This window comes from Sinohyriopsis cumingii, chromosome 7 (genome assembly GCF_028554795.1).
Source record: "Sinohyriopsis cumingii isolate HCF-2022 chromosome 7, ASM2855479v2, whole genome shotgun sequence".
NCBI classification, from domain to species: Eukaryota; Metazoa; Mollusca; class Bivalvia; order Unionida; family Unionidae; genus Sinohyriopsis; species Sinohyriopsis cumingii.
Genome location: NC_142967.1, coordinates 94,366,565 through 94,394,072, shown reverse-complemented (window position 1 = coordinate 94,394,072; position 27,508 = coordinate 94,366,565). Strand labels below are relative to the sequence as shown.

At 35.9% G+C, this 27,508-nt stretch overlaps 1 protein-coding gene across 1 annotated transcript in view; it reads left to right on the top strand.

Annotated features, from left to right (window-relative positions):
- LOC149795748 (putative pre-mRNA-splicing factor ATP-dependent RNA helicase PRP1) overlaps nucleotides 1-27,508 on the top strand; it is a 56,888-nt gene that overhangs the window by 19,940 nt on the left and 9,440 nt on the right. Inside the window, exons 3-11 of the mRNA XM_089965660.1 lie at nucleotides 2,776-2,924; nucleotides 3,654-3,844; nucleotides 10,062-10,263; nucleotides 11,338-11,514; nucleotides 12,086-12,340; nucleotides 15,028-15,286; nucleotides 21,769-21,960; nucleotides 22,527-22,649; nucleotides 24,542-24,732. Coding sequence (XP_089821786.1) covers nucleotides 2,776-2,924; nucleotides 3,654-3,844; nucleotides 10,062-10,263; nucleotides 11,338-11,514; nucleotides 12,086-12,340; nucleotides 15,028-15,286; nucleotides 21,769-21,960; nucleotides 22,527-22,649; nucleotides 24,542-24,732 — 1,739 coding nt within the window. The remainder of the gene's footprint in view (nucleotides 1-2,775; nucleotides 2,925-3,653; nucleotides 3,845-10,061; nucleotides 10,264-11,337; nucleotides 11,515-12,085; nucleotides 12,341-15,027; nucleotides 15,287-21,768; nucleotides 21,961-22,526; nucleotides 22,650-24,541; nucleotides 24,733-27,508) is intronic.

Genomic DNA, 27,508 nt, shown 5'->3' with positions numbered 1-27,508 from the left:
CTTCATTAGGTACGCTGACATCAAAGCGCGAGAAGTTGATTTGTTTAGGCGGTGGTAGATAAATTTGCCATATAGCCTGTTTGGATAACCAATTAGCCGCAGTGGCCTTTGTTACCTTTGCAGCGCTTGCAAGCTTACCAATTGCGGCCTTCCCCTTCCAGTATCCTCTCGGAGAATAATAGATGGATTCCATGTTGTTATTAATTACCAGCGCCCATCATTAATTTACCTTTCATAGCCGATTTTACCAACCATGAAGCCAATTTTTCTTTGACGGATTTATCAGGAATAGCATTTAACGCGTGAATTAATTTTACGTCCGCGATATGACGCTGTTGCAGATCGCTACTTTTGTAAGCAACATCATGAGCATGACACGCCTTATCGATAGCATTTATTGGGTACTCACCGGGTTTGGGTTGATTTTGATCATCGAGTCTGATATCTAATCGCGTTCCGGGGCCACAGTAGCTATATCCTGGGAGGTGCTTTTCTCCTGGATACTTTGCCCACGGGGTTCCGGGGAGTTTTGATAACCTGGCTGCGATGTCACCTCCTCGCTTTTTTTTAAAACATCCCCGGGTTTAATAGAAATAAATCTAAATTTCTTTGTACCGCATTGTGCACACTTACCAGTAAGGGCCGATCTGTTATTTCTTGTTGTAGCGGTTGTCATATCATTTGTGCCAGTACGTACTCTACACTTCACACAATATAGATCCATAATTTATGTATAGAGATATGAATATAATTGATTTTTCGGCGACTAAAACAAGAGAACCAGTTAAGCATGTTGCAGCGTTACCAAACTCGATCCAGATGATTATCATCGGACCATCTGGATCCAGCAAGACGCAATTGTTACTCAATTTAATAATGAGATGGATGAAGTGGGATAAGTTGTATTTGGTTGCTCCTAGCGTAGATGATCAACGATGCTACGAGGTGTTGAAAGATTTCAACGAGAATGCATCAGCGATCGCTAAAAAAAAATGTTATTGAGTTTATTACAGATATCAATGATGCACCAGGTATTGATGATATTGATGGCGACGTTAACAATCTAGTCGTGTACGATGATGTTATGTTAGACAATCAAAAAAACCCAGCTAGGATATTTTCCAGAGGCAGGCATAAAAACACTGACGTGATATATGTCACTCAACGATACACTCAGATTCCAAAAGTAATCAGAGATAACTGTAATATTCTTGCTGTGTTCAATGGCGTTGATACACACACGCTACGAAATATTTGGCAGACATGGTGCGGCGGTGACATGGACTTTAATGTTTTTCGAAACTTTTTTAGTCATGCTCAGTCGACCCCACATGGATTTGTAACGATAAATTTACATGATCCTCGGACACGATATCGTATCGGACTTGACCAAATATTCGGTTAGTTGTAAATAATTTTCATTGTAAATAACCACTTAGCAGCAGGGGGGGGGGCGATGACATCGACGCGGTCGTCGATGTGTTTACCGGACGCTGACGACGCTGGGGATCGGCGCGCAGAAGGTATTAATTAAACCAAATGATGTTCCGGACAATTGTCGATTTGGCCCCTCGACGATGACAACGACGACGACGTCGTTTTTTTTTTACCAGGCGCTGACGACACTAGATCGTTGAGTGCAGAAAGTAATAATTAAGCAAAATAACGATTGGACAAAATGTCGGATTCGCCCCCCCTGCTGCTACTTTTACTGCAGTAATGTAAGTATCTAAGGAAAATATAGTACATACCATTAAGTTAAGGTTTCAGAACTGTTAAATCAGATAAGATTATCTCATTTTTAAAGCAGTGTTAGTGCATTATGTTATTGTTTTCAGTTTTTCCTTTAAAATGTTATCCCTCAAACAATTTGGAAGTTGTGGGGTAGTGTCCCCTGCCCATGGGATCCTGTGTGCAGCACTGGTCATGTACAATCAATACAAGTAAAAACAGCCTGTTAAAGGCATACTAAATGGATGTGATATGACATATGCCCCAAAGTCCCCAATCCATAAAGTGATTATGTGTAATTTGGTTGGACATCACCTGTCATCTAAACAAGAACATGGGAATGATAATGACTTACCTATATGAGCAACAGATAATGGACAAAATTATTGATAGTTACCAGTGCAAATAAAATGTTAAAGTTAAAAACTTGAGCTCATTTAGCCGTGATTGGGACACTTGTATAAGGATGGTGAGATGCAGACATCAATTATAGTGTTAAAGTTTTGCCTTAAAGGCTTTGAAAGTTACAAATATCCTGGTTTAATTATTGTATGGACTTGAAACTCTTTGGTAATATAACACTGGGTCTAAAATTTATGCCATTGTATGGTATGCTATAGGACTTGTTTTGCGTTAAAGTTTTCAGGGTCAGATATCTTCTACATCAGTGGCTGCATTCAGTTCAAAATATTACTCTAAATGTATGTACTAGTATGCCTTTGCCAGTTTCATCATAAAGCATATTGTAAAGAATGTTAAGTTTTGTGTCAAATTTGTTTGAAAGTCATGACATCATCAGGGGCTGTACTCAGATGAAATTTTTGATTTAATATTACTTAAGGTCTAAGGTATCTATGTTGATTGATATGCAAGACTAGTTTAACCTGTCTTGCTTACTTAAATTTCATGGTCAGCATATTTAATCTTTGTGAGAAAGTTTATGAAAGTTGGAGACTGGCTATTGTAACAAATATATGGATGCATTTGGGACACTAGGTCTTGTGGTATAGTTGTTTACGTATTTAATTTCCGTTGTCTTTTCAGGTTTACCATACACTCCAAGATATTTTGAACTTTTCAACAAAAGAAGAACCCTGCCAGTATGGGAATATAAAGAAAAATTTGCTGAAATCCTGAACAAAAATCAGACACTTGTACTTGTTGGAGAAACAGGATCCGGAAAAACGACACAAGTAATAAAATTAGATAAAGACATACTAAAAATAATATTTAGCACCTACTGGACATGGACTGAAAGGCATGGTTCGTTAGTGTTTGCCTTTGTGTGTTGAATGACTATCTTTGTGTGCTGTTTGCTAATCATGGTGGGTTTAGATATATAGCAAGTTATATTAAGCAACTATAAATTATTTAAGTAACTAAATAAGAGAGTGCATTTATGGCTATCATTTGACATCATGTTGAGTAATGCTACCAGGGTCATTTCTCAAAGAATAAAATTGGGTCATACTAAATGGAGAAAGAAGAAAATGGTTTTAAAAATTTGTTTTATCCCATCATTCCAGTTTTTTTTAATCATGAAACCAGAAACTTCTATTTTTGTAAAGGCTAATAAACAGTGTAGTTAAATATTTATCTTTTTTCCTCCAGAATTTCACTAAATGTATGAATTTGCTTTAACAAGTTTACATTTGTTAGTTACCCAAGTGAACCCTATCAGACCAACTTGGGTCTGAATTACATTTTATGATATGATGAATATACAAACAGAAACATGTCTTATTAATTCAAGCTTTCTATTAACAAATGGGGCCTAAATAATAGCTGTGATAAATTCTTCACATTGGAAAATTAAATATGCATTTTAAGAGACCAAACACCATTTAAAGTCCAGATAATTTGCACTGATGATTCATTCTTTCCATAAGACTGAAGGTAAAATTGAGTTATTTTCAATTCAGATTCCACAGTGGTGTCTAGAATGGGTACGAGCAAGGTATCCCAAAAAGGGTGTGGCTTGCACACAGCCAAGGAGAGTGGCAGCCATGTCAGTAGCACAGCGTGTCTCGGAAGAAATGGATGTCAGCCTTGGACAGGAAGTTGGTTACAGTATCAGATTTGAAGACTGTACATCAGCTAAAACTCTACTGAAGTAAGAGATGGAGTATTTTTCGATTTAATATTAGCATGCACGCAAATCATATCGGTAGGATATTGTCCCTTTTTCCAGTTATAACCTTAGTGATAGATTGTGTTAAAGTTTTGTGTCACATGATTTTGAAGATCATGAATAGCACAAACTATGCGCAAGCAGTCAGAAGAGGAAGCTAAAATGAAACAGAATCTCTTGTTTTCTCCTTCATATGAAAATCTTATTTGCTCATAGCTTACATCAATTTCTTACAAGCTTTCTTATCGGTAAATATTTTAATGGACTTGATAAATGCCCATGAATCTACTGTTTGTAATATGTATTTCATTTGAAAAAAGTTTTTTGAACCCTTCATAGGTCTTATGAGTTGGTAGCAGCAAACCATGAGGTTATTTGCATGATTTACTGTGGATCTGCATACAAGTTTAAATGTATGTACACAGCATTCTTGTCACCAATCATAATGTTGCCAAATTTATTTATGAAAAATCCACTCAGAGTTCATCTGTGCAAAAGTTTTCTTATTGTTTTGTTGTTACAGATGTCTTTTTTTTTATATTTCCTTTCCACATACTGACTGCTGATGTCTGATAAAAATCTTGTATATGAAGACCAGAAGGATTTATTTGCATCAGTTTATCAAGAGTCAGCACTTGGTCTGCACGGCAGATGTGTTTTGATAAACTCTTGGTGGAAAAATCCACTCAAACACTACGTTTTACACTGGAAGTACCATTGAAATTTCTCTCAAGCAAATCACATTTGGATACTGCCCTTTCGTTGGAGCTAGTATTGTCAGGAATTCAGCTACACAATGTACGTGAGAATTCCCTCTCATTACTTTGTCATTACTGATGAATGTGGCACTGTTCTCCCTTGGCTGACCATAATGAGTGATCAGTGACTATGTGATCATTACCAAACATTGACATGTCACTAACATTTGTGGAAAAGTGTTTAGACTCAAACACTGAGAATGCACTCAAACTCACATGGTCTAGGAATCTATAATGTAAACTTGCATGAATAATCCATATGCCTATATTGCTATGGCTGGGAGGACATTGTCATGAGACACGTACTTCAATTCTGTCCCTGACTAAAGCTGTCAAAATTTTTGGAAACTTCTGCCAGTCCTAACGATTGGTTACCCAGGTACCTGATGAAGGAAGGGAAATTGTTTTAACCCTCTACCTGATGTAAGCACCTTTGGACACCTGAACTCCATTCTTATAGAAGAACCCTTGAACGCCTCTACCTGATTGGCATGGAAGCGCCTTTTGGCTGTCTTTACACCATCCTCGTGGAAGCGCGTTTGGACACCCTCTGTAAACATTAGCGATTTTGAGCTGGTTTTCATGATGCCACCTTTGGGGAAAATCTATTAGATACTGCATTCATTGATGTGAATGACCATTACATCAGATAATGTGGTCACTGTTTAAGGTTTGGTAGTAATCTGCTATTTAAAGTAACTGGGTTGGATTCTCCACTCTCAAAATGGGGGTAGCAGATTTTGTTAAGTACTTTCTGGAGTTTGCACGATTAGAATCACTACTATGAAAACTTTGATAACTTAGGTGAAGGCTCTGATATGGATGTGGGCAACACCGAGTTTTAATGATTTATCAGATTTAAATGATCGATTGATGTAGATATAGACAAAGAACTGGCACATTTTGAGTGAGAAATGGCAGCTATGGTTGGTCACACCGCTTCACTGGCTTGATTGGTGAATGAGTTCTCTAAAGATTTTCAAGCAAATAAAAAATTATTCTATGCAAAATAATTATACAGCTATAATGATTAGATTTATGTAAAATGGTTAAAATTCATGTTGAACATAACGTGCTCCACTGCAGTTAACAGGCAGGCTATGTATATAGAGTCATATAGGTAACAGGTGTTCTATTTATAACACACTGAATTGTGTAACTTTAGTACTTGTATATCAACTGACTTCAAAGCCTGACCGCTCTGGTGGCCTAGTAGTTAGTGTCCGCCTTGGATGCGGGAGGTTAAGGGTTCGATCCCCAGCCGAGTCATACCAGAGACGTAACAGAATGGTACTAAAAGCTGCCTCGCTATGCACTCAGCATTAAGAGGTTAGTGTTAGGACTGATTGGCCTGGTGTCATGATAATGTGACTGGGTGGGATATCATGCCACATGTCTGTGGCATGATGCCCCAGTGCTAGACATCACTATATACTGTCACACTGCAGACATCGTAGCAATATGACTGAAAAATTGTTAAAGCTACGTTAAAAATCCAAATCATACACACACACTACAAAGCCATACACTCCATGAGGTAAAGGGTTAAATGTTAACCTCAACTGCCTAGAGAGTTGTAAACAAAATTATTACTAAAATAAGTGGCAAAAAATTGTAATATGGGTATAGGAAGAGCAATCTGTATATTACAAGCCATAATTACAGAAAACTGTATGAAAGCTCTACATTTATTTTTGCTACTTATCGGCAGAAGTTAAAAAAATTCCCTCTGATGTAGCATTTTTCAGTCATACAACATCCATGAGTCAGATCGGTAAGGCCTGTTTCTTCTAATGTCTGGTGCCTTTTTTTAAAATTTAGATAAGTCTGCTACGTATGTGCTCATCAAAATAAAATGAATCTGTGACACAAGGTTTCATATTCAAGAAATCTGTCTGTTTTCTTGAAACTGTTTCATGTACAGTCGTGATAAATAGAAAATAAGGAATTTGACAGTGGTCTAACAGTGGATAAATGCACAGTTGCCCATAGTCACACGACACAAAGCTCGAATTGTAATCATTAGCCTGTGTCTTGCTCACTACTGATGTCTTTGATCTGAACTTGAAAACCCTTTTTTTAAATTAAATTTTTCAAGAGGTACCTGGTTGCCCAGGTTATTGTTGTCAGGCAAGTACCTGGGAACCCATTGACAGCTTTATCCCTGAAGTGACTGATGTTGCACATGGCTCTAGGAAACTTATTTCAGCTTCCTGTGATGTAAAAATTCAATGTTGCTTCATGTTCATATACAACATATCTCTTGTTTGCAAACACCGGCTAAAGGTTAGTGTTCATCCTCATTATGCTCATACTTTGACATGAAAAACTTTAACTGATCCTTAATATCTAGGCATACATACCATTAAAAAGCCTCATTAAAAATACAAATAATTTTACTAAAGGCCAATCTTTAAAATTTTCAGCACTGTTGCTCATGAAAGAATTAAGTTGCTTTCCTCTGCCCCCATTTAACTAGTTAACTGTGAGCAGTGTAGTCTTCATGCAGTTAAGCTGTCACTATCTCTGTGACATCTATCAGTTGCCAAGTAAGGAAATGATATGCAAACATGAACTAGTCATCTTTGAATTAAGTTTAGTTGGTGACACTTTCATACTTGTCCAACAAACTGCTCCGGTGGCCTAGCGGTTAGAGTGTCCGCCTACAATGCAGGAGGTCACGGGTTCAAACCCGTGCCGAGTCATACCAGAAACTTATAAAAATGGTAGCTAGGCGCTCAGCATTGAGAGATTAGTGTTAGGACTGGTCGGCTTGGTGTCAGGATAATGTGACTGGGTTGGACATGATGCTTTATGTCTGCGGCATGATGCCCCGGTGCTAGACGTCACTATAAACTGCTACACTGCAGATGTAGCGATACGACAGAAAAAATTGTTAAAGTTATGTTAAAAATCCAAATCACACACACACACACTTGTCCAACAAAGAAATGATCTGTAAGATAGACATTGCTATCTTTGAATTTCACTTCATTCAGTGTTTATTTGAAGTTGAATAGATTAACAGATTGAGCAATTTTTAATATATTTGGACTATCTTATGAGTGATGTTGGGTGGCTCATAGTATGTAACAGTCAGAACATTTGAATTGGTTGCAATGTCTGGCAAATACAGGGATTTGAATTGGTTGCAATGTCTGGCAAATACAGGGATTTGAATTGGTTGCAATGTCTGGCAAATACAGGGATTTGAATTGGTTGCAATGTCTGGCAAATACAGGGATTTGAATTGGTTGCAATGTCTGGCAAATACAGGGATTTGAATTGGTTGCAATGTCTGGCAAATACAGGGATTAAAGAAAGCCTGAGATATAGGCACAGACGCATGCACACTTATATCACACATGCAAAAGGGCATAACTCTTTTCAAAATAGGAAGAGTACAGACAATTGTCATCATGCATATCTTTTCATGATGATAGCAACATATACAGTTGTGTGTGTGTGTGTGATTTAAATTTAAATTCTTCTGTAATCGATAGTTTCTCCCTTTAGTTTCTGCCGTCACTGATTTTTCCTGATGCAAAAGATGTCACCATATTTGTAAGTTCTTCACCCGTAAATACAGTAATAGTTCATACTGTCATATTTAGTCCACTTTGGTTACAAGGTGAGTTTTTCAGTTACTTGAAAGTCACAAGGTTTTGGTAGATTGTAGTATAATGTGGGATAATTTGGATGTAATTTGATTGTAATATTAAAAATACACAGTTTAGCAGTATCTCCTATATGAAGATTCAAATAAAGTAACTAATCATCATTGAAAGGTATTGGTGATCAAATTCTGATAAATGACACCCTTTGCTGAAACAGTTGGTACTGAATGGCTACATGACATCTTTGAATTTGTACTCTGGGTGTATTTGGTGTATTCATATCAGGGAGGCAATGTTACTTCTCTCTTGTTAATCCACCGCTCCACTGGCATAGTGGTAAGAGCATCTACCTTGCTAGGCACTCAGCATTAAGAGGTTAGTGTTAGGACTGGTCGGCCTGGTGTCAGGATAATGTGACTGGGTGGGACATCATGCTTAATGTCTGCGGCATGATGCCCCAGTGCTAGACATCACTATAAACTGCCACATTGCAGACATGATAGTTATATGACTGATTTTATTTTAAAGCTACATTAAAAATCCAGAGCTAGATTAAAGTCTGGCATCCTTGTAGTGGCATCCTGCATTACTCAGTAAAGTTCAGACCACACAAAAAATGTGTTATCTAAGTAAATAATCCCCAAAACACTAAGCAGTCCCAGTGCGTCTCACAATCACAGTTTGCAATAAACATTGATTAACAACATATGCAAATGACGACAAATCTTTTTGCCGACCTGTTGAACAATAGAGTATATCCCCCCCCCCCCAGCCATTCCTTATTTCTTACTAATCACATTTAATTGCTTCTCAAAACCAACAGACAGCTTGCAGTTGGCTGCAGTCATGTTCAAATAACATCTTATTCATCATCTACTGATGTGTACCACTGACTGCCACAGATAGGGAAAACAGGTATTCAGTGGCCTTAGTCGCTTGTATCAATGACAAATTAAAAATTTACTTTATAAAAATTTGTCACCAGCAACTTTTGCCAGTCAGTAAAAAAAATAGTGCCACTTTCAAAATTCTTTCGCATTTGGTGCCAAATATGAAGCCTAGCGGAGGCCCTGGTATAGTTTTATCTTATCAAAGAATCATGAATGCTATAGTATCCATAGTGGATTAGTGGCTTGTGCATTAGACTTGCAACTGTAAGGGTGCTGGTTCAAATCCTACAATCAGATCATCCTGGGTTGGTTAGAGCTGTTCCAATAAAATATACCTGGGATCCAGAGAAGGTACTTTTAATATGAGGTTTTCACCCATCGGTGCAATTTGGAATTTGTATTGTTTTCACATGAACTCTTTGAGTAATCAGAGTAGCATATCAATTTTAAAAGTGCCATCCCTGAATACCATATATGTTTAAATGGGACAGCTCATAATGTGGTGTCTCCTTGGGTAAGTCATTTCTCTCCAATTGCATTGATACTAAATAACCTTTTGTTGATAACATTTGCTATACCCACACTGGCAGGTTCATTGTGGTTAGATACGCCTGTTGATGTATTGTTTTATTTCCCAGGTATCTTTGAGCTTTGTCCACACCATATTAAGAGGTTGTTCAAATGAGGCATGACCTTCCATAAAGATGTGTTAATCACAACCAAGGTTGTGTGCATGCCCAAGGAATGGGTGGGGCATAGGGCATGTTGCTAAGGTAATATAAATGGGTGGGGCATAGGGCATGTTGCTAAGGTAATAAAAATTGCATTTAAGGGGTAATGAAAAGAGCAGGTACTTGTTCTGCCATCTAGGTATCTAATTTGAATTTTTACAGTTTCTTTGGTTTCATTCCTATTTTTTTTTTCTACACTTCAGATATATGACAGATGGTATGTTGCTACGAGAAGCCATGTCAGATCCACTCCTTGAGGCTTATGGTATCATTTTGCTTGATGAGGCACATGAAAGGACACTTGCCACAGACATTTTGATGGGGCTTCTTAAAGAGGTTGGCAAACAAAGAACTGATTTGAAAATCATCATCATGAGTGCTACACTGGATGCAGGGAAGTTCCAGGTACATGCAACACACACTTTATTTATACAGTTAGAGTGTTGCACCTTGAGCATGGGAGTCTTTCAGATCTTTACCCCTATGAGCCCATTGGTGCACCTATTTGGTCAAGTAAAAAATAATATAAAAAAATATACCTACTACTTTTCTTTAGTGCATGTCCAGTGACATCTTTGTCAGTAATAGGAATCACCAAAGTAAGTACAGGTAATAAAAAATGTAAGCTGCTGATTAATATCCATTATGTTTGGCAAATGGAACATTCAAGGTTGCAATGTAAGGTCCTTGACAGGTTGAAGACACATCTATGAAGATGACGGTCTAATTCGAGTTGAGTTTAAATTAAGGATAAATGGGACAAAATTTATGCAGATACATAACTTATCATTTTATCAATGAATTATTAATTTGAAAAGAAAAGTAATTGAAAAATAATAGGACTTACTATAATAAATGCTAGTGAATAAGGAGTGAATGCTAATATTAAATGAGAGCTTGAACTGGGATGGAAATGTGCATAGTGCAGCTTACTTCATGTGAACCAGATAGCCAAATGTGTCAGTGTTTTCACAAGTTACTTGAGCATTTGGTAAAATGTTCATTAAAATATGTACAGTGTAGTCTTCAAAGTTAGGATGGCAAACTTCAAAAAAATGTTTTTATTTCACTCCATGTTTTTATACATTTGACAAAACCAAACCAAATCCAATGCAATGGTTTAATTTTGGTTATGGTGTCCATGGAGGCACATTGTTATACACATCAGGTAGTGCATTATAATGAGGGAAAGATTACTAGATATGAGTAAATGCAACACATTAATATTAAATTTATCTTTCACCTTTGTTGGAGTTTCAAACATTTTCTGTACAGACGCTGGTACAGCTGTATTTTTTACAATGATTCGTTGTATTCTAGTATGGCTAATCATATTAATAGAATTTCCAGTTGGCAGTGATGAACATATAGGAAAAGCTTAGCAGTTCTTCAAACATTTATTATGAATTATGTCACATTCCCTAAGGGGTACAAGATCATGGTCATTTCTGATAGAACTTTATCCTTTAATCCACACAGCATTACTTTGATGATGCACCACTGATGAGCGTTCCAGGCCGCACACACCCTGTGGAGATTTTCTACACCCCTGAGCCAGAGCGAGACTATCTGGAGGCTGCAATACGTACTGTCATTCAAATACATATGTGTGAAGAAGGAGAGGGAGATGTTCTTCTCTTTCTGACTGGACAAGAGGTACAAGTGGAATTATAGCTACTACAGAAATGTCGGGTTAAATTTTCCTGATGCTGAATATATTTTTGTCTTTACAAAACAAATGATGTTGATCCACTAGAGTCTTTGCTCAAGATGTATTCTATTTCATTTGCTGCATTTCTCCCGATACCTCTCTTTCTACAGTCCATAGTTTTTCATTTTTCGGTGTGACTTTAAATAGAGGTAAACAAGAAAGGTGAATATGGTGTTTATATGCTTGATAATCATAATAATGATATACAACTTGTTTTATATTGTACAGTTAATTATTACAGTTAATAGTAATTCTTATACGAAACATGCAATGACCCATTTGGTAATTCGTTTAAAATTGGCCTCTTTACCTACCATCAGTTCAAGCTTCTGCACACTATATTTTGCAGGTACAAGAAAAACATGGGCTTTTTTTATAACTATGGATTTGTCCCTGAATATGTTTGTAGGAAACTGAAAAAGTGTGGATTAATAATATATATTTGCATTTAAAAGAGAAATAGATGGGCTTATCTTGAGAGAAATCCTGTTGTTCATAATACTCAATAAATTTTAGGAAATTGATGAAGCTTGTAAACGGTTGCAAAGAGAAGTGGAGAATCTAGGCCCAGAGATAGGAGAATTGAAATGCATCCCACTGTACTCCACACTTCCACCAAACCTTCAACAGAGGATTTTTGAGTCACCCCCACCCAAAAAGCCCAATGGTGCTGTAGGAAGGAAAGTGGTGGTTTCCACAAACATTGCTGAAACATCTCTAACCATAGATGGTGTAGTTTTTGTAATAGATCCTGGTTTTGCAAAACAGAAGGTATGTGAATGGGGTTAAAACTTGAGGTCTTTTTATGATAATTGGTGTGTGGGGGGATACGGGCAGTAGATTATTAACTAAAAGAGTTTAGGAATATGTTAGCATTGCTGAATTTATTTTCATATTATATTTGTGACTTGAGAAATAATGATTTGAAAATAAACTGAGAATGAACATATTATTTACTGAGATTGCATTATAACACAGATTATCAGAGTTATAGCATGAGCCCGATATGTTTTCATGCATGTCATGAGAGGTGACCCACATCAACTCGGTGATTAATGTGTTAGACTTGCAACTAAAAGGCTGCAGGTTTGAATCCTACCATCAGATCAGACCAGATAGGTTACTGTGGTGTGTCCATGGGCGAGGCATTTTACCCCAGTTGCCTTTGCATTGAATAACCTTGTGTTGCTCTACTGTAAATTACAAACAAAATATAATCAGTCATAGATCATGTAAGCCAGAAAGGGGTACATTTTTAGTGAGGTTGCATTGTGTTGATCTATTTTACATTTTACAACTTGGCTATGTAATACACTTGACCCTGGTTTATTTACTCCTGTGACTATAAAAATCATTTATTATATCCCATCATTATAGAACACTTGATGAAAGCTACATTTCTCAATGCTGATTTGAAATCTTGTCTCAGATGTGCCTCTGATACAGGTTTAGATATCTTGGTAGCACAGGTGTATGAAGGAATTACTAAAGTTATGCTGTATTTAGATGCAATGCACACTTTAGTAGAGAGATGGAATTGAGTAAAAGAGCGACAGTGTAAAATCTTGTCTTTTTTGTGAACTAATTAAAGTACATAATAAATACATCATCAGTACAATAACTTCATCATGCTTTTCTCACATATCACATGGTAGCAGGACTTAAAACTTGACTCTTTGGGTATTGCAATATCTGTGTCCTTTCACTATCAAACTCAGCACTATACAAGCACTCATATCACGTTACTGTACTGATAACCTGTATGTCTTAACCAGACTTCATATTAGTTGAACTGGTAATAACAGTGAGAACACATAGATTTATAGATTTTAAAGAATTAATAATTATGGTTATGACTGCTCTGGTGGCCTAGTGGTTAGAGTGTCTGCCTATGATGTAGGAGGTCGCTGGTTCGAACCCTGGCTGAGTCATACCCCTGACTTAAATAAATGGTACTACAGCTCCTTTACTAGGCGCTCAGCATTAAGAGGTTAGTGTTAGAACTGGTTGGCCTGCTGTCAGGTTAATGTGACTGGGTGGGACATCATGCTACATATCTGCAGCATGATGCCCCAGTGCTAGATATCACTATAAGCTGCCACAATGCAGATGAGCAATATGACTGAAAAATTGTTAAAGCTGCTTTAAAAATCCAAATCACACACATACCGCACACAATTCTTGTTGTGCATGTTAATATTTCCTTTATTTTTTGGTCCTAATGATGATCGTTGTAAAAAGCTTTTTTTTATTAGTGTTGATAAAGTCAGTTGACCTTTTACTGGCATGTTAACAGTTTACTTTGATAAGTTTTGCACAGTAGTTGTTTGAGAACTTGTCAGTCATTTCTTGAAACTGCAGACATATTTCCAACAGTATCAGCACCTAACAATATTCATGAGAGATTTGATTTGAGTCATTTTTCATAATTATCATTATCACCAGCAGTATTTGTAATTTTCATGTTGAAGAGGATGTTGTAAGTGATGTAATCTTACTGTCTTTCACAAAGCAGAACATCAGACAGACTTGATAATAAGCAAACTCTGTTACTTGTAGTGAATGGTTCACTGTAAATAATACAAGGATCAGAAGGTGTTTAGATTAAGTAGAATTTTGTAATAACCATGTTTGCATGAAGTGGAATAGTTTACAGGTGATTTGGCCAGTATTTGTAAATGTGTTTTATAAAAAGTGGAATTTTGTTTAGTCCATGTTCTTATTAAGTGGTATAAACTAATAGAATGTTATGCAGATGTATGAAACCACTTCGTTATTGTATCTGGAAGCTAGGAATGAAAAGCAAGTGAAACAAATTCTGTAGCAATTGCAAAATTAAATTCAGATAATTTCTTTTAGATTCATAATTAATGTTATACGAACAATAATAAAAGGCTTTGCAGTCTTTGCGACAGTAACATTCTTGGACCTCTTTAGAAAAGAATGGGAATTCACCTGTGATATCCAGAATAATGGATTGACAGATCTTGGCCATGGATCAAAATAACCAATGTTAGTACAACAAAACCTACATAATTTGTATACTTTTTCTGTTGTATGGATTATGTAAAGGGGAAAATAGATCTTCTCAATGAATAAAAGAAGAAATTTATTTCCAGACATTGTTTTATCTATGCTGACACATTCCTTAAATAGAATCAATTTTTTTAATGCATAGTTGTGCTTATGAGAGTTTCTTCAGCTGTCCAATCAGCTTTCATTGCATGATAGAGGCATAATAATATAGACATAAGAGAAGTTACTTTAGCTTTGAAGATGAAATATGAAGGTTGTTTTTTATGTGTTTTCATTATACATTATGATTTTTTTGTGTGGCTGAAAGTCACATTTGGCATTTTCTTACATTCTTGTTGTGTCCAGAACTACATGTGCCATTTCATTTGGTGGTATTTAGCTCTAGTTAAACAGCGTTGACTCATTACCCCACATATTTGCAGGTTTACAATCCTCGTATACGAGTTGAGTCCCTTCTAGTTACATCCATCAGTAAAGCCAGTGCCCAGCAGAGGGCTGGACGTGCAGGGAGAACGCGTCCAGGAAAGTGTTTCAGACTATACACAGAAAAAGCATACAAGCAAGAGATGCAGGACAACACATATCCAGAAATCTTACGATCAAATTTGGGCTCAGTAGTACTTCAGTTGAAGAAGTTAGGCATTGATGACTTGGTACACTTTGATTTCATGGATCCACCAGGTAATATTGATTTTTATGAATAGGGTGACAGCCATGCTCTACTTGACTCTTCTGTACCACCATATTTTTCTTTAGCACACCTTTACAGGATCTCGACATAGTGATCACTTGGGCATCTATTTGCATATCAGTCTATGCCCTTCTGCACCCTAATTAAAGTCAGTGTTAAAAGTTTTTTTTGATGAAGATCAATGTAAAAAAAAATCTTTTTAATTAAAAGTTAGATTAAGAAAGTGTTTGTCCTTGCACAACCATTATATCTTTACTCATGTTAACTGTAGATCTGATTGTAAACAGGGAATATGTATATCTGCTATCCCTTTGTTGATTATGTCACTGATGTACACCATTAATCATACGCAGAAGGAACACTCAGACATAATTTCTCTCCATTTTAAAGCGGAATTCTACTTTTCTCCTGACTTGAATCAGATTTTTCTTGATATAGTCTGATTTTTATATCAATGATCCGGTTTGTAAAAACAGTCTTTCCAGTCCCATACCGCAACAACTATTGTAAATTATTTGTCCCATATATTAGTCAGCACACCACTCTCGTAAAGAGTATTCTGATTGGTCAAAGGTTTAAATTCATCCAGTGAATCTTCGTCTGATGGCAACTGAAAGAAGAAGCATGCATGCAAAACATGGCCTCCCGAATTGTTGAGAGAGAGAGAGAGAGAGAGCATGTCACGAAAAGTTTAGGTAAAGGTTTAAAAAATGTATGGCAATGGCTGGAGCGAAAAATTGACAGAAATTTAATTTGTCTGTTTTTAAGAAAACTGAATATTAGAGGAATGGCACTTTGTGACCTCTGCAAGAAAGATCTGTATTATGGTAAGATGCTGTCCATTTAGTATGTATGCATGGAAGGGGGTAACCCAAATGCGTACGCTTGCATTTGGATGGGTTTACTGATAATTTACTTATTCATCGGATACGGTGGGGGGGGATGAAACCTCGATAATAATTTGTCTAATACATAGCCTGTTACTGGGTTCAGTTGGTGTTTGATTTTTAGCGGACACTAGACAAACTGTTTAAAGTGACGCATCTTATTTTTTTGATGCAGCCAGACATTCAACGTTGATAGACTTTGTTTTATTAAACATGTTAATATTGTTAATCCTTTATGGTTTCTATGTGGATTAAATATAGGCCGTTCTATAGAATTCAAGGGGTGGGTATATCGAGCATATGTACATGGGGTGGGGTTCGCATGTGAACGGGGGGAGCGGGTCAAGCTTTGCCAGATGTTTGCATCATACTAAATGGATGGCCCCTAATCAAATTTGGAAGAGTTTGGAACAGCACCTACAAAAGAAGCTGCACACATAAAACAAAGATCAGAGGGCATCTGGAAAAAGTGCAGTTGATTATTATAAGAAGAAAGATTTCTTGCATATGAGAACAGATGTAGCCCTCATTAAAATATGTGCACTGCATGTCTCCAGTAGAAGCACCAGCTTGAAAGGAAAAAGGCTCTCATTGAGAAGGAAAAGAAACGACTGCACATTAAGCCAAAAAAGTCAGTGATGACAAAAAGGAAGGCTAAAGAAGTCTTTGCCAAAGCCGCAAAGAAAAGAGCTCGACTGGCATTTCAACAGGTTGTATTCATTGGAGAAAAACACAAGTGAATGTATGGGATTATTTATATCTAGTTGATTTACTTGGGTGTTTATTTTACAGATTTGTTATGAAAAGATAGAAGTATAACATATTTGCTGCAAAAGTTATTGGAGAACAAATTCATGTGTCTATAAATATTCTGAAATTATTGAAGTAAAGTTGAACATTTTTGGTAAGATTATTAGTTTTTTCAAGTGATTATTTGGTGTATTTTAAGTTGCACCAGGAGCACTTTTTTATGAGTGTAAAATGTGTTTTTTTTTATATGTTCCTTCAGACCCATGGATCCCTGCACCATTGGTGCTGCCCCTTGAGACCACATTGAGGGAGAACCCCCAAACCCCATTAAAAATAATTTTTTTCAGCTTTTTATTTTTTATGAAAGACCAAAATCTGAATATGAATAGCTCATGCATTACGAGAAATCATCTTTTTCTTTTCAAAGCCACATGTGTGCTAGGATACAGCAAATACAGTAATGTAATTATCTATCATCAACATAAATTATTTCTAACCTTTGTTTGTCAAGCCTGCTTTGGCAGAAGATAGAGATTGTGGTCATTTTGGTGTACAGTTCATTAATGTCCAGCCTTTATTGCCCATCCCTCATCTACCTCTCTGCAGACAAAGCTTATCCATCCAATCATCTTTCACATTTATTTTCTTAATATCTCCTGAACCCTTTGAGAAAAGTGTTTTCTCCACCTTTACAACTAAAAACAGGCCCTTAGGGGCCTGTGGGTTGACTTTATGGGTATTGGTTCATTTTCAGGGGTTTCAGCCTACTTATAATCATTTACTATGAATATTTCTTGCCATTTGCATCACCACAATTATGAATATTTGTATCAGATTTGTTTAAAATACAAAAATTTTTGGATACTAGTATTTCTCTTTCATGCTAGATTTTTGTGAAGATTTTGTGTGAACTTTTTCATGATAAGAATTGTCTAAAGGTTAGAATTGAAATAACTTGGTTATCTACACAAAACAGCCTTGTGAATTGTTGCTTTCAGAGAGTCTGTACAGTTGAAAGAAATGAATTTTTTTCTTTCTTTTACTATATATATTTTGAGCCGATATTTGTATTAATGATTATTGTCTTGTGCATTCTTTGAGCTTAAGTTGCCAAGCTACCACTCCTGGTACCCAAGTATTGAGTATAACAATGAGTCTGTAATTCTTGAATTTGCTGGTGGGGGGTTACATTGCAATGCAAGATGATGTTGATTAATTATAACCTTGTCAAACGATCTGACCAGCATGCAGAATTACTGCCTGTATGAGGGCAACCAATTTTATGGTGGACCGGGGAAAACAGTGAGTAGCTAATCCCTCTGGCCAGCTGGATTTTTAGGCATATAGAGTAAATTTAATCTGATTTTTAAAATATTTTTTATGCTATAAATATAAATATTTAAAACTAAGGGAAAATAAATTATTGTGAATTGTTTCTTACGATCACTCATGGATCTTGATGATACCAGAAGATAACTCGTTATTAATCTGTGTACACTAGATACTTGTAACTCAAAATAAAGACTCCTCTGCATCGGTGTGATATCTGATAACACGTACTACTTCAGATTCCCATTGTCAACATGTGGAGGTATTAGGATACCTGAAAGCCACAAGAGGGTAAAAATACAAAGAAGGGAAAAAAATTATTCAAATGGAATAGTAGTACACTATCAAACAAAAATGATAGTTGGGTTACAGAATTTGCTTGTAATATCGAAACAGGATGCATGACAAGGACACAAATTGTATAGTTTGTTCTGTTCAGCATTGCAAATGATAATCTGACACTGTAATTAGTGAATTTTCTTGTAAGCCTCTCATAATGTAGCTAAAGTTGACAAATTCATTTCGCTCATAAAAGATCTGAACAACATTGGTATCAGAAAAAATATTTGTATGGTTGTCGCCTAAAATGTTTGGAAACCATTGGTCAAGACAATGATGCTTAGACTAGTTATGTATGGATCAGTCAGTAGAGGCCGTGTTATGCTCAGTTTAATAAATGTAAGAAAGTTGACATCTGATACAGATACCTTGGTGTTTTACTTTATGTCCCATGTTTCATTATATAAATAACCTTACAAAGGACTGATATTCACTTCAACCTGAATTTGCCATTGCATCTTGGCTACATTTTGTCAAATACCTCTAGCAAGATATAAAGTATAAATATAATTTTAAAAGTATGTGGAGATAACTTTCAAAGCACAAATTTAGCAAAACTGAATATTGTATGGGATAACAACTTTTTTGTCATGATACAAATATTTGCCGAGTTTCTTGGCGATGTCTCTGATTTTTTGGAGATATTAAATGGACAAGAGTAATGATTGGATGGACACAATTTGTAATAAAACTTGAGATAACTCATAAAATGCTGGTCAGCTGGACTTCACTTTTACAGGACACATTGTATAGTGATGATACAAAATATATAGCAAACGTCCTGAAGGTATTACATTGTTGTCTCTGTCAAGTACATTACCTGACCACAATGATGCAAGGAACAAATCTGCTGCCTCTGGAATATGGTGTGCCTACATAGCAAAAGTCAAGTGCAGAAACAAGTGTTATAAATGGAAAGATGTTGTTGACAGTGTTCTTAATAGAACACAGACTACCCCTAGTTGTAGCAGACCATGTTGGTCATTTGATCAAATGGATGTTTACAGGTTCCAAAATTGCAGAAAAATATGCATGTTTAAGAACAAAATTATCTAATATTGTTTGGAGTTTAGTTTAAGATGCTTCTCTTAAAATAGCAGAAGCCATGAAAATTGGGCTGTTTAGAATTGCCACAGATGGAAGTATTGATTACGACAACAAAATTTTTACCTTATCTGTCAGATACTTTGAAAACAAAAAGAGCAAAGTCGTAAGTGTTCTTCTTTTATGACCAGAATTAATAGTAAATTCCACTGGAGAAAACATTTTTCATTTGCTTGATAATGCTTTGAAGAAACGTGACATAAGTTAGCAGATCTGCATGGAGTTTTCAGCAGTTAATGCATCAGTGATGACTGGCAACCTCCTTTTAGTAAACTAAATTAGCCAACTGGATCTTCTTATGAGGATAAGGTTAGTACAGATGTAATTGGTAAAAAGCATACTGGATCTTCTCATTTTTCAAAAGGCAAACTAGCAAAGTGGATACTAAGATGAAACAGAATCTGTTCACTGTATTCAGTAATCTGTGTTTGATTGTTTTTTAAAACTTAATGATCCAGTTATAAAGCTATATTGTTTGTTTATGAAGAGTACCATTCCATTGTTTGATGCAGCAAATATTGTCTTACAGAAAGAAGAACCATGCCGTCTTGTTATGCTCAAGTTTTTGAAATGTCAGATTTGCTGATAAGGTTTATGAAGCCAGAAATCATTAAATCAGCAAATGTTTTAATTGATATAGACTTTTATGATACAGCAAGCCAGAAAGATGATGAAGATCTGGCAATTGGTACAGAATCAAACAAATTCATTAAGCAGAATTCTACTTTGCTGTGTAGGTATTTTATGTTGATGTTAGAGAGTATTATGATACAGCCTGTGATTACATGCTTCAGAAATTTCCATATGAAGATGAAGCACTTTTGAATGCTTTAGTTGATGATGTAAATGAGAGACAGTCAAAAAGCTTTAAAAGTGTAGGATTCTTTGTCAAGAGATATCTTTTTCTATTGCCATCCATGCCTGTCTTTGATCAAGTGGAAGGAGAAATTCCTGAAGTATCAAGTTGGCATTCTACCTGACAGTGTAATGTACTTCATGCAGAGTTTATGTGCAATGGTACCTTATTTTTCAGCAAAAAGACCCAGCCACATAAAGATTTAAATTTCCTTTTCTTTGTCAGGTTATGAAAGGAATATTGGTTCTTTACCATTCTGATGCTAACTGAGAAATTGTTCAATATTGTCAACAAAAATAAAAGTAAATTTAGATCCTGGTTCAGTAAGCCAGTGCTTAATGCTTTTCTGGTCTGCAAAACATTCATGGTCACAGCTGGTAGAAAGTGTTTTGAATTACATTGCTTCTAAAGCTAAAAGTGCTACATATGAAACTTGAAGCAGTAAATGTTGTTAAAAAGACCAAAGGTTTTAAATAAATTGTTTTTTGTTCATATATTCATTGAATTTATAGCATGTTATGGATGGATTCTCTTTCTGCCCAGACTACTCTTATTGCCCACTCGAATTAAACTTTTGCCTCTAAAGGGATTGGCATGTATGGACTTTTTTAAAAAAAAGACTGTATCTCATATAGACAAATGGAAGCAACTATTACAGATTATCTCCCCTATCCTGCTTGGTGGCAGCTTGTAACCCGGATGTACCCAGTTTAAATGCTTGCTTATGAATGTCAACAGGACTTTTTATGAACATCCACTGGAATTTACACATAATAACCATCCACTTTTATTTTTTATTTCTTTAGTAAGTCTAATGGTTAAATGTAATGTGTTTGGGGGTGAATTTAGTGATAATTTAGCAATTTCTGTTTGGTTTGTTGTGTTTCATTCGGAAGCTGACAAGTGAACTACCCAAATGAGCAATATGGATATACATTTTTAATACTTTAATTGGTACAATGTGGCCATTATTATGCTGATGTGCCATTAAACACATGAAGGTTACATCTTGCCGAGGCAAGTAAAATGTCTAGCTGATCTGATTTTGGGATTTTAACCTTTACCCCTCTGGTTGTGAGTCTGGCATACAAATCACAGAGCCACCCAGTCACCTCTTAAAGGTGAAGCTGTATTATAAGAAACCAGACAGAATAAACATGTCTTGTTAGATGCTGTCCTGATTTACTTTTAATATCTTTGTCTTCAGCCCCTGAGACTTTGATGCGAGCGTTAGAGCTGTTGAACTACCTGGCAGCACTTGATGATGATGGTGAGCTGACAGAACTGGGATCAATGATGGCAGAGTTTCCTCTTGACCCACAGTTAGCTAAGATGGTGATTGCCAGCTGTGACTTCAATTGTTCCAATGAAATCCTTTCCATTACTGCCATGTTGTCAGGTATAATCCTAACTCTCCTGTCTGTCTCTCTGTCTTTCCATCTTTTCTTTCCAACTGTCATGGCATTCTTGGATTTGTTCCTCTTGCATGGCAATTTTGATCTTTGTTTACCTTTCAACTGTTCCTACAAGATCATTTTAATTACTGTCATTTTCTCATTGCCCACTATTTTTCTCTACCTCTGCTCTACCTTTACCCAATAAGTAATGTACTGTATGATTTTCTTTTGATAATGAATATGTAGTTAACTTTAGCAGATGCTTGTTTTATTATACCTTGTGGTATTGTCGTCATGTTAGATGATGTTTTAAACAGCCAGGCCTTGCTTATTGTAGCAGAGAAGCTCGTAAATGTTTATGTTTACATTTAAGTGGAAAATAGTGGACCATTAAGCCCAAACATCAGGGGCAATTCATTTCTGAGATTCAGTTTGACACTCACAAGGGTCAAGGCCTCTGGCTGATTTACTGGCTTTTTTTAGTTTACATGTTGATCACCCAATATTGAGCTGTACTAATGGTGAGGGGGATGGGCCTAATTGTTGGCCCCAACCCACAACTGTTTAGTCCCGCAGTGTTTTGTACGACCTCTGGAGGCAAAGAAGGCTGCTGATGAATCGAAGATGAGGTTTGCACACATTGATGGAGACCACCTGACCTTGCTGAATGTCTATCATGCTTTCAAACAAAGTAAGTTATTATGCAGTTATGGAACAACATATAGCTTTTATTTATTAAAATAGCAGCAGAAAAGACAGTAAATTATATTATAAGAGTGGTATCACATCTCAAATTTGGCAAATTTATATTCAGAAAGTGCAGTTTTCTTTTAGTACTATGTTGCAATTACGCAAGTATAATTTTTGTAATTGCTACATTTTCAGAACGTTTATTTTGTTCAGTTTTATAATTGACAGAATTTGTGAGCATTATTGATGAAGTGATTGCCAGTTTCACAGAGACATTAAGATAAAAATTTAATATATTAATAGAAGTTTATATTTATGCACATGTCTAAGGCTGAATCTCTGGGAAAGCACCAGCATTTGACTTGATTAAATGTACTGATCTCTGTAAATGCAGAGATGCCAGCTATTGTGGTTTTTGTGTGAAAATTCCACAATCTGATATATCCTGACACAAATCTGGAAAACCCAGCTGGATTTAACTTTGAATTGATTATTTTCATATGGGAATAGAGAGAAAACTACTTGGGCACCAAAGACTGATACATAGAATGTAATTTATCAATGTAACATCACTGTAAATAACAAGAAACAGGTCTATTACATTGTAGGTAGGTGAAAATGCTGCTGTTAATCACTATTATTTTGTATCAGTATAAAGAATTCAGGGCACAAGAATTGATGGAATGTATACATCATATTTATGGTGCCTTCTAATATCAAACCCCAATAAGAAACTTCCAGAACTTGTCCATCCAAGTAGACATAAGTATTTCTATAATAATACACATTTTTATCGTGTAATTTTTGCAAGTATTCATGTGAAAATGACTTTTCTCACTAAATTTATTAAAATTGTATGCATCGCTAGCTTTTGTAATTTATGGTATGCAGGTGTAACCTGACCTGCCTATTGTGCCTACCTACTTATTCACATTAGCAAATCAGGTTCAACAGAAATCAATATTTTCTTTAGAAAATTAAATTAAATGATGTGGTGAAAAGTTTTCTAATATCACGCACAATATGTTGAATATATGACCATATGAATCGATGTATCATGCATTGTAAAATCCATCCAGTCTTCTGAGCCACAGTAGCTCAGTTAGTAGGTTGTTGGACCTGCAAAACAGTTGTCACAGACTTAATACTTACCCAGGCCAGCCTTATTGATTCCTTGGGAAGAGCATGTAGATCTTGTTTCCTTGGCGTGACATAGCCAATAATGTGTTAAAAGTGGTGTTGAATCAACAGAAACAAAAGACAACCCAGCTGTAAGAGGTTTCTCAGTTTGTTAGAATCAGGGCTGAAACAAGCACTTGATTATTTTAATGTTTATGTAATGAGCTAACATCTAGCCTACAAAGTGTAGGTTTATTGAACAACAGCAATAACATGAGCATCAATTTTTCAACAGATATCATTGGTTAGCTCTGGAAACTTTGACTAACAAGGTTTCCTTTTATTGAAAATGTCATTTCTCTTGTATGCTAGACTACACTTTAACATTTGAAAATTCTTGTGTGTTTTTGTTTCTGGGGGTGCCTTGGTGAAAGCTACACATTTTTAGATTCCTACATCTGTCCACACACTAGGTTAACGTCATTGTTTAAGTTTTGGACTTTCCTTTTATTTCATTACCATTTTATCCCATCATCTTAAGATTTAGTTTGGAGAGTGGCTCAACATGCTAGTCCTGGCCATTTTTTGATCTTATTTATATCACAGTAATTTCAAAATTACTTTTATACTTTTTGTAAATATTTTCAAACTCTTTTTATACAAAGACCATAATGACTGTCTATGGCATGTTTTTTTTTAAACTCTTTTTTTTGCACAAAGACCAAGAGACTGTTAGTAATGATGTGTTTTTTAAAATTCCTTTTTTACATAAAGACCACGAGGACCCACAGTGGTGTTATGATAATTTCGTCAACTTCCGTTCCTTGAAGAGTGCAGACAATGTGCGACAGCAGCTGGCTCGAATTATGGACCGCTTCAACTTGAGGAGATCCAGCACAGATTTCACCAGTCGTGATTATTACATCAACATACGAAAGGCTCTTGTTTCAGGATATTTCATGCAGGTAAGGGGAACTCCCTTTTGTCTTTCTGAAATATGAAAACCGATTTTTTTGTGTGAGGACATGATTTTTCTCCGTTGTAAAGCGGGATTCCACTTTTCTCCTGATTTGAATCAGATTTTTCTTGATATAGTCCTTTTTTATATCATCTCTGATCCGTTTTTAAAAATAAAAGGTCTTTCCAGTCCTATTCCGTAATGACCCATGTAAAATGTTTCTTTCATATATTAGCACCTGACTCTCCTAAAGAGTATTCTGAGGTTTAAAATCATCCAGTGAATCTTCGTGTAATGGAAACTAATGGCAATGGAAAGAAGCATATTTGCATAACATGGTGTCCCGAGTTGTTGAGAGAGAGCATGACGTGAAAAGTTTAGGTAAAGGTTTAAAAACATGGTATGGAAATGAGGATGGCTGGAGCGAAAAGTTGATGGAAATTTAGTAGGTCAGTTTATAAGAAAACTGAATGCTAGAGGACTGGCATTTTGTGACCTGTGCAAGAGAGATTTGAATTACATTAATTGCAGTTGGAATAGTTTGGAACAGCACCTACATAAGAAGCCGCACACGGAAAAATTGAAGCTCAGAAGGCATCTGGAAAATGTGCAGTTAATTACTATAAGAAGAATGATTTCTTATATGAGAGAACAGATGTAAGCCTCTGTCAGAATATGCACACTGCACGTTGCCAATACAAGCACCAGCTTGAAAGGAAAAAGGCTGTCATTGAGAAGGAAAAGAAATGATTGTACTTTGAGCCAAAATGTCAGTGATAAAAAAAAGGAAGGCTAAAGAAATCTTTGCCAAAGCTGCAAAAAGAGCTTGACTGGCATATCAACCGGTTGCAGACCTGCCAACTCTTATGATTTTGCCATAAGTCTCACAAAAATTAGCCTTAAAATACAGACTTTTGGCCTACTTGCAAAAACTATGGAAAAATTATCATTGCCAAAAAGTCAGGATAATTGGTTGATCCATGTTTTATTTGGATCCAGGTTTCATCTTAGAATTAGTAAAATTAGGGAACCAGACTAACTTTACAAAAGCATCCCAGATGCTTTAAGCTGCACCTATTTTTCATGTGACGCGTCTGCATGATCAAACTGTTGATTGTAGAATTTTTTAAAATGGCATCCAGGAAGCGATGCATGTTTAAGGGGAAATAAGCTTCTAGGAAAGTGTTACTAATCAACACAGAAGAATAAAAAGGAGTACTCAGATTTTTGTGAATAAAAGCTGGAAAGGACAGTTACAAAAATTGGACATCACGTTCAATTTGAAAATGTCTCATGGCAGGAGAAATTATTACCATCATCATGTGAAATGGCAAACAATTTCCAAGAATTATGTCAAGTTGAGAGATAGCAACAAGCCATTGAGCTGCATAGGGTTTGGAACTAGAGTTTGTGCAACTGTACTAATGGTAAATAAAGTCTATGCATACTTTACAAACTTTTCAGTTGAACATGATGCTTATTGTCGATGCGCCGAACTTTTAGTTACGTTTTCCAGCTTTACAATAGCAGTTATTGATATTTTGTTACACCTAACTGAAAACTTGTTGGTATATGAACTTCAAATAATTATCCCATGATAAATATCATACTGGATGAAAGCCTATCCATGCTTCATACTTTATTTTAAAAAGAAATCAGTATATTTTTCTTAAAAATGTGTTTCCTTGACTATCTCCCCCACCCCTCCAAATACGTTTTTTGCTTTTGCAGAATCTTTTTGATTATTATTTAAGCTTTTTGTTGAGGTGTCTGAGATGTTTTGAATGTAAGAGTGGAACCAGTGTTAGAAGTTGGGCTTTTTTGAAAGCATCAGACCATTTTTTCCATTGGTCAAGATGTTACACAAAAGCCAACATCATTTCTGACTAAGTAGAATTGAGTATCATCATTGATACTTGATGGTAACAAGTCGGGTACAATCTGTCATGAACAGTAATGTTCCAGCCTGGTTTCCTTGTTCAAGTCGTTGCAAGATGGCATAACAGCATTAGTCCTGCTAATTGAGTTTCTAGGGACCCTGATGTGCAATTTTACCAGTTAAATGAAAACTAAATGTAGAATGAATGAAAATTAAGGTAGAATTTATTCTGGAGGAAAGCAAGCTATCAAAAATGCTAAACAATATGTGAGGAATGAAAAAGAAATAAAACGGGCACACATTTCATCAATGGATTTGAAAATCAATTTACCTGTATTTCCATGGTCAAAGGACCTTGTGCATGTCAATCCGGGAATAGGTCCTTTAGGTTGATAGATGGTTTTTATATCACCTGGCCACATGGGTAAGTGAGCTTATAGTATGGCTGGCCATACATCTGTGATGTCTTGTGTCAAATGTATCCATCTGTCAACAATTGCTTATTTTCACTTAGGAATCCATATTTCTGTTCCAATTTCAATCGTCGTTGTAGTATTAAGTTTATTTTATCAGAATCTTAGCTGAGTTTGATAATGGGCAAGATCCATCTTTATTAAGGAGGTGATCTTGCACTAGATTGATTAACATCGTTACCACATAAAAGGCACATTATTGATCCAGTTTTGATCAGACTTTGAATAAATGCACATGTCATTGAGAGCTCGGGTGAGTTCAGTTATAAGTGAATGCATGCATATTAATTAGGTGATCTTGTATCTGATTGGCTGAGCTTGTTACCCTTCTGCAAATCAGATTTCTGATCTGATTTGATCAGACTTGAAATATGGGTTTATATCAAGATCTTTGATGGATGCAATACTGAGTGAGATCAACACACAATAAT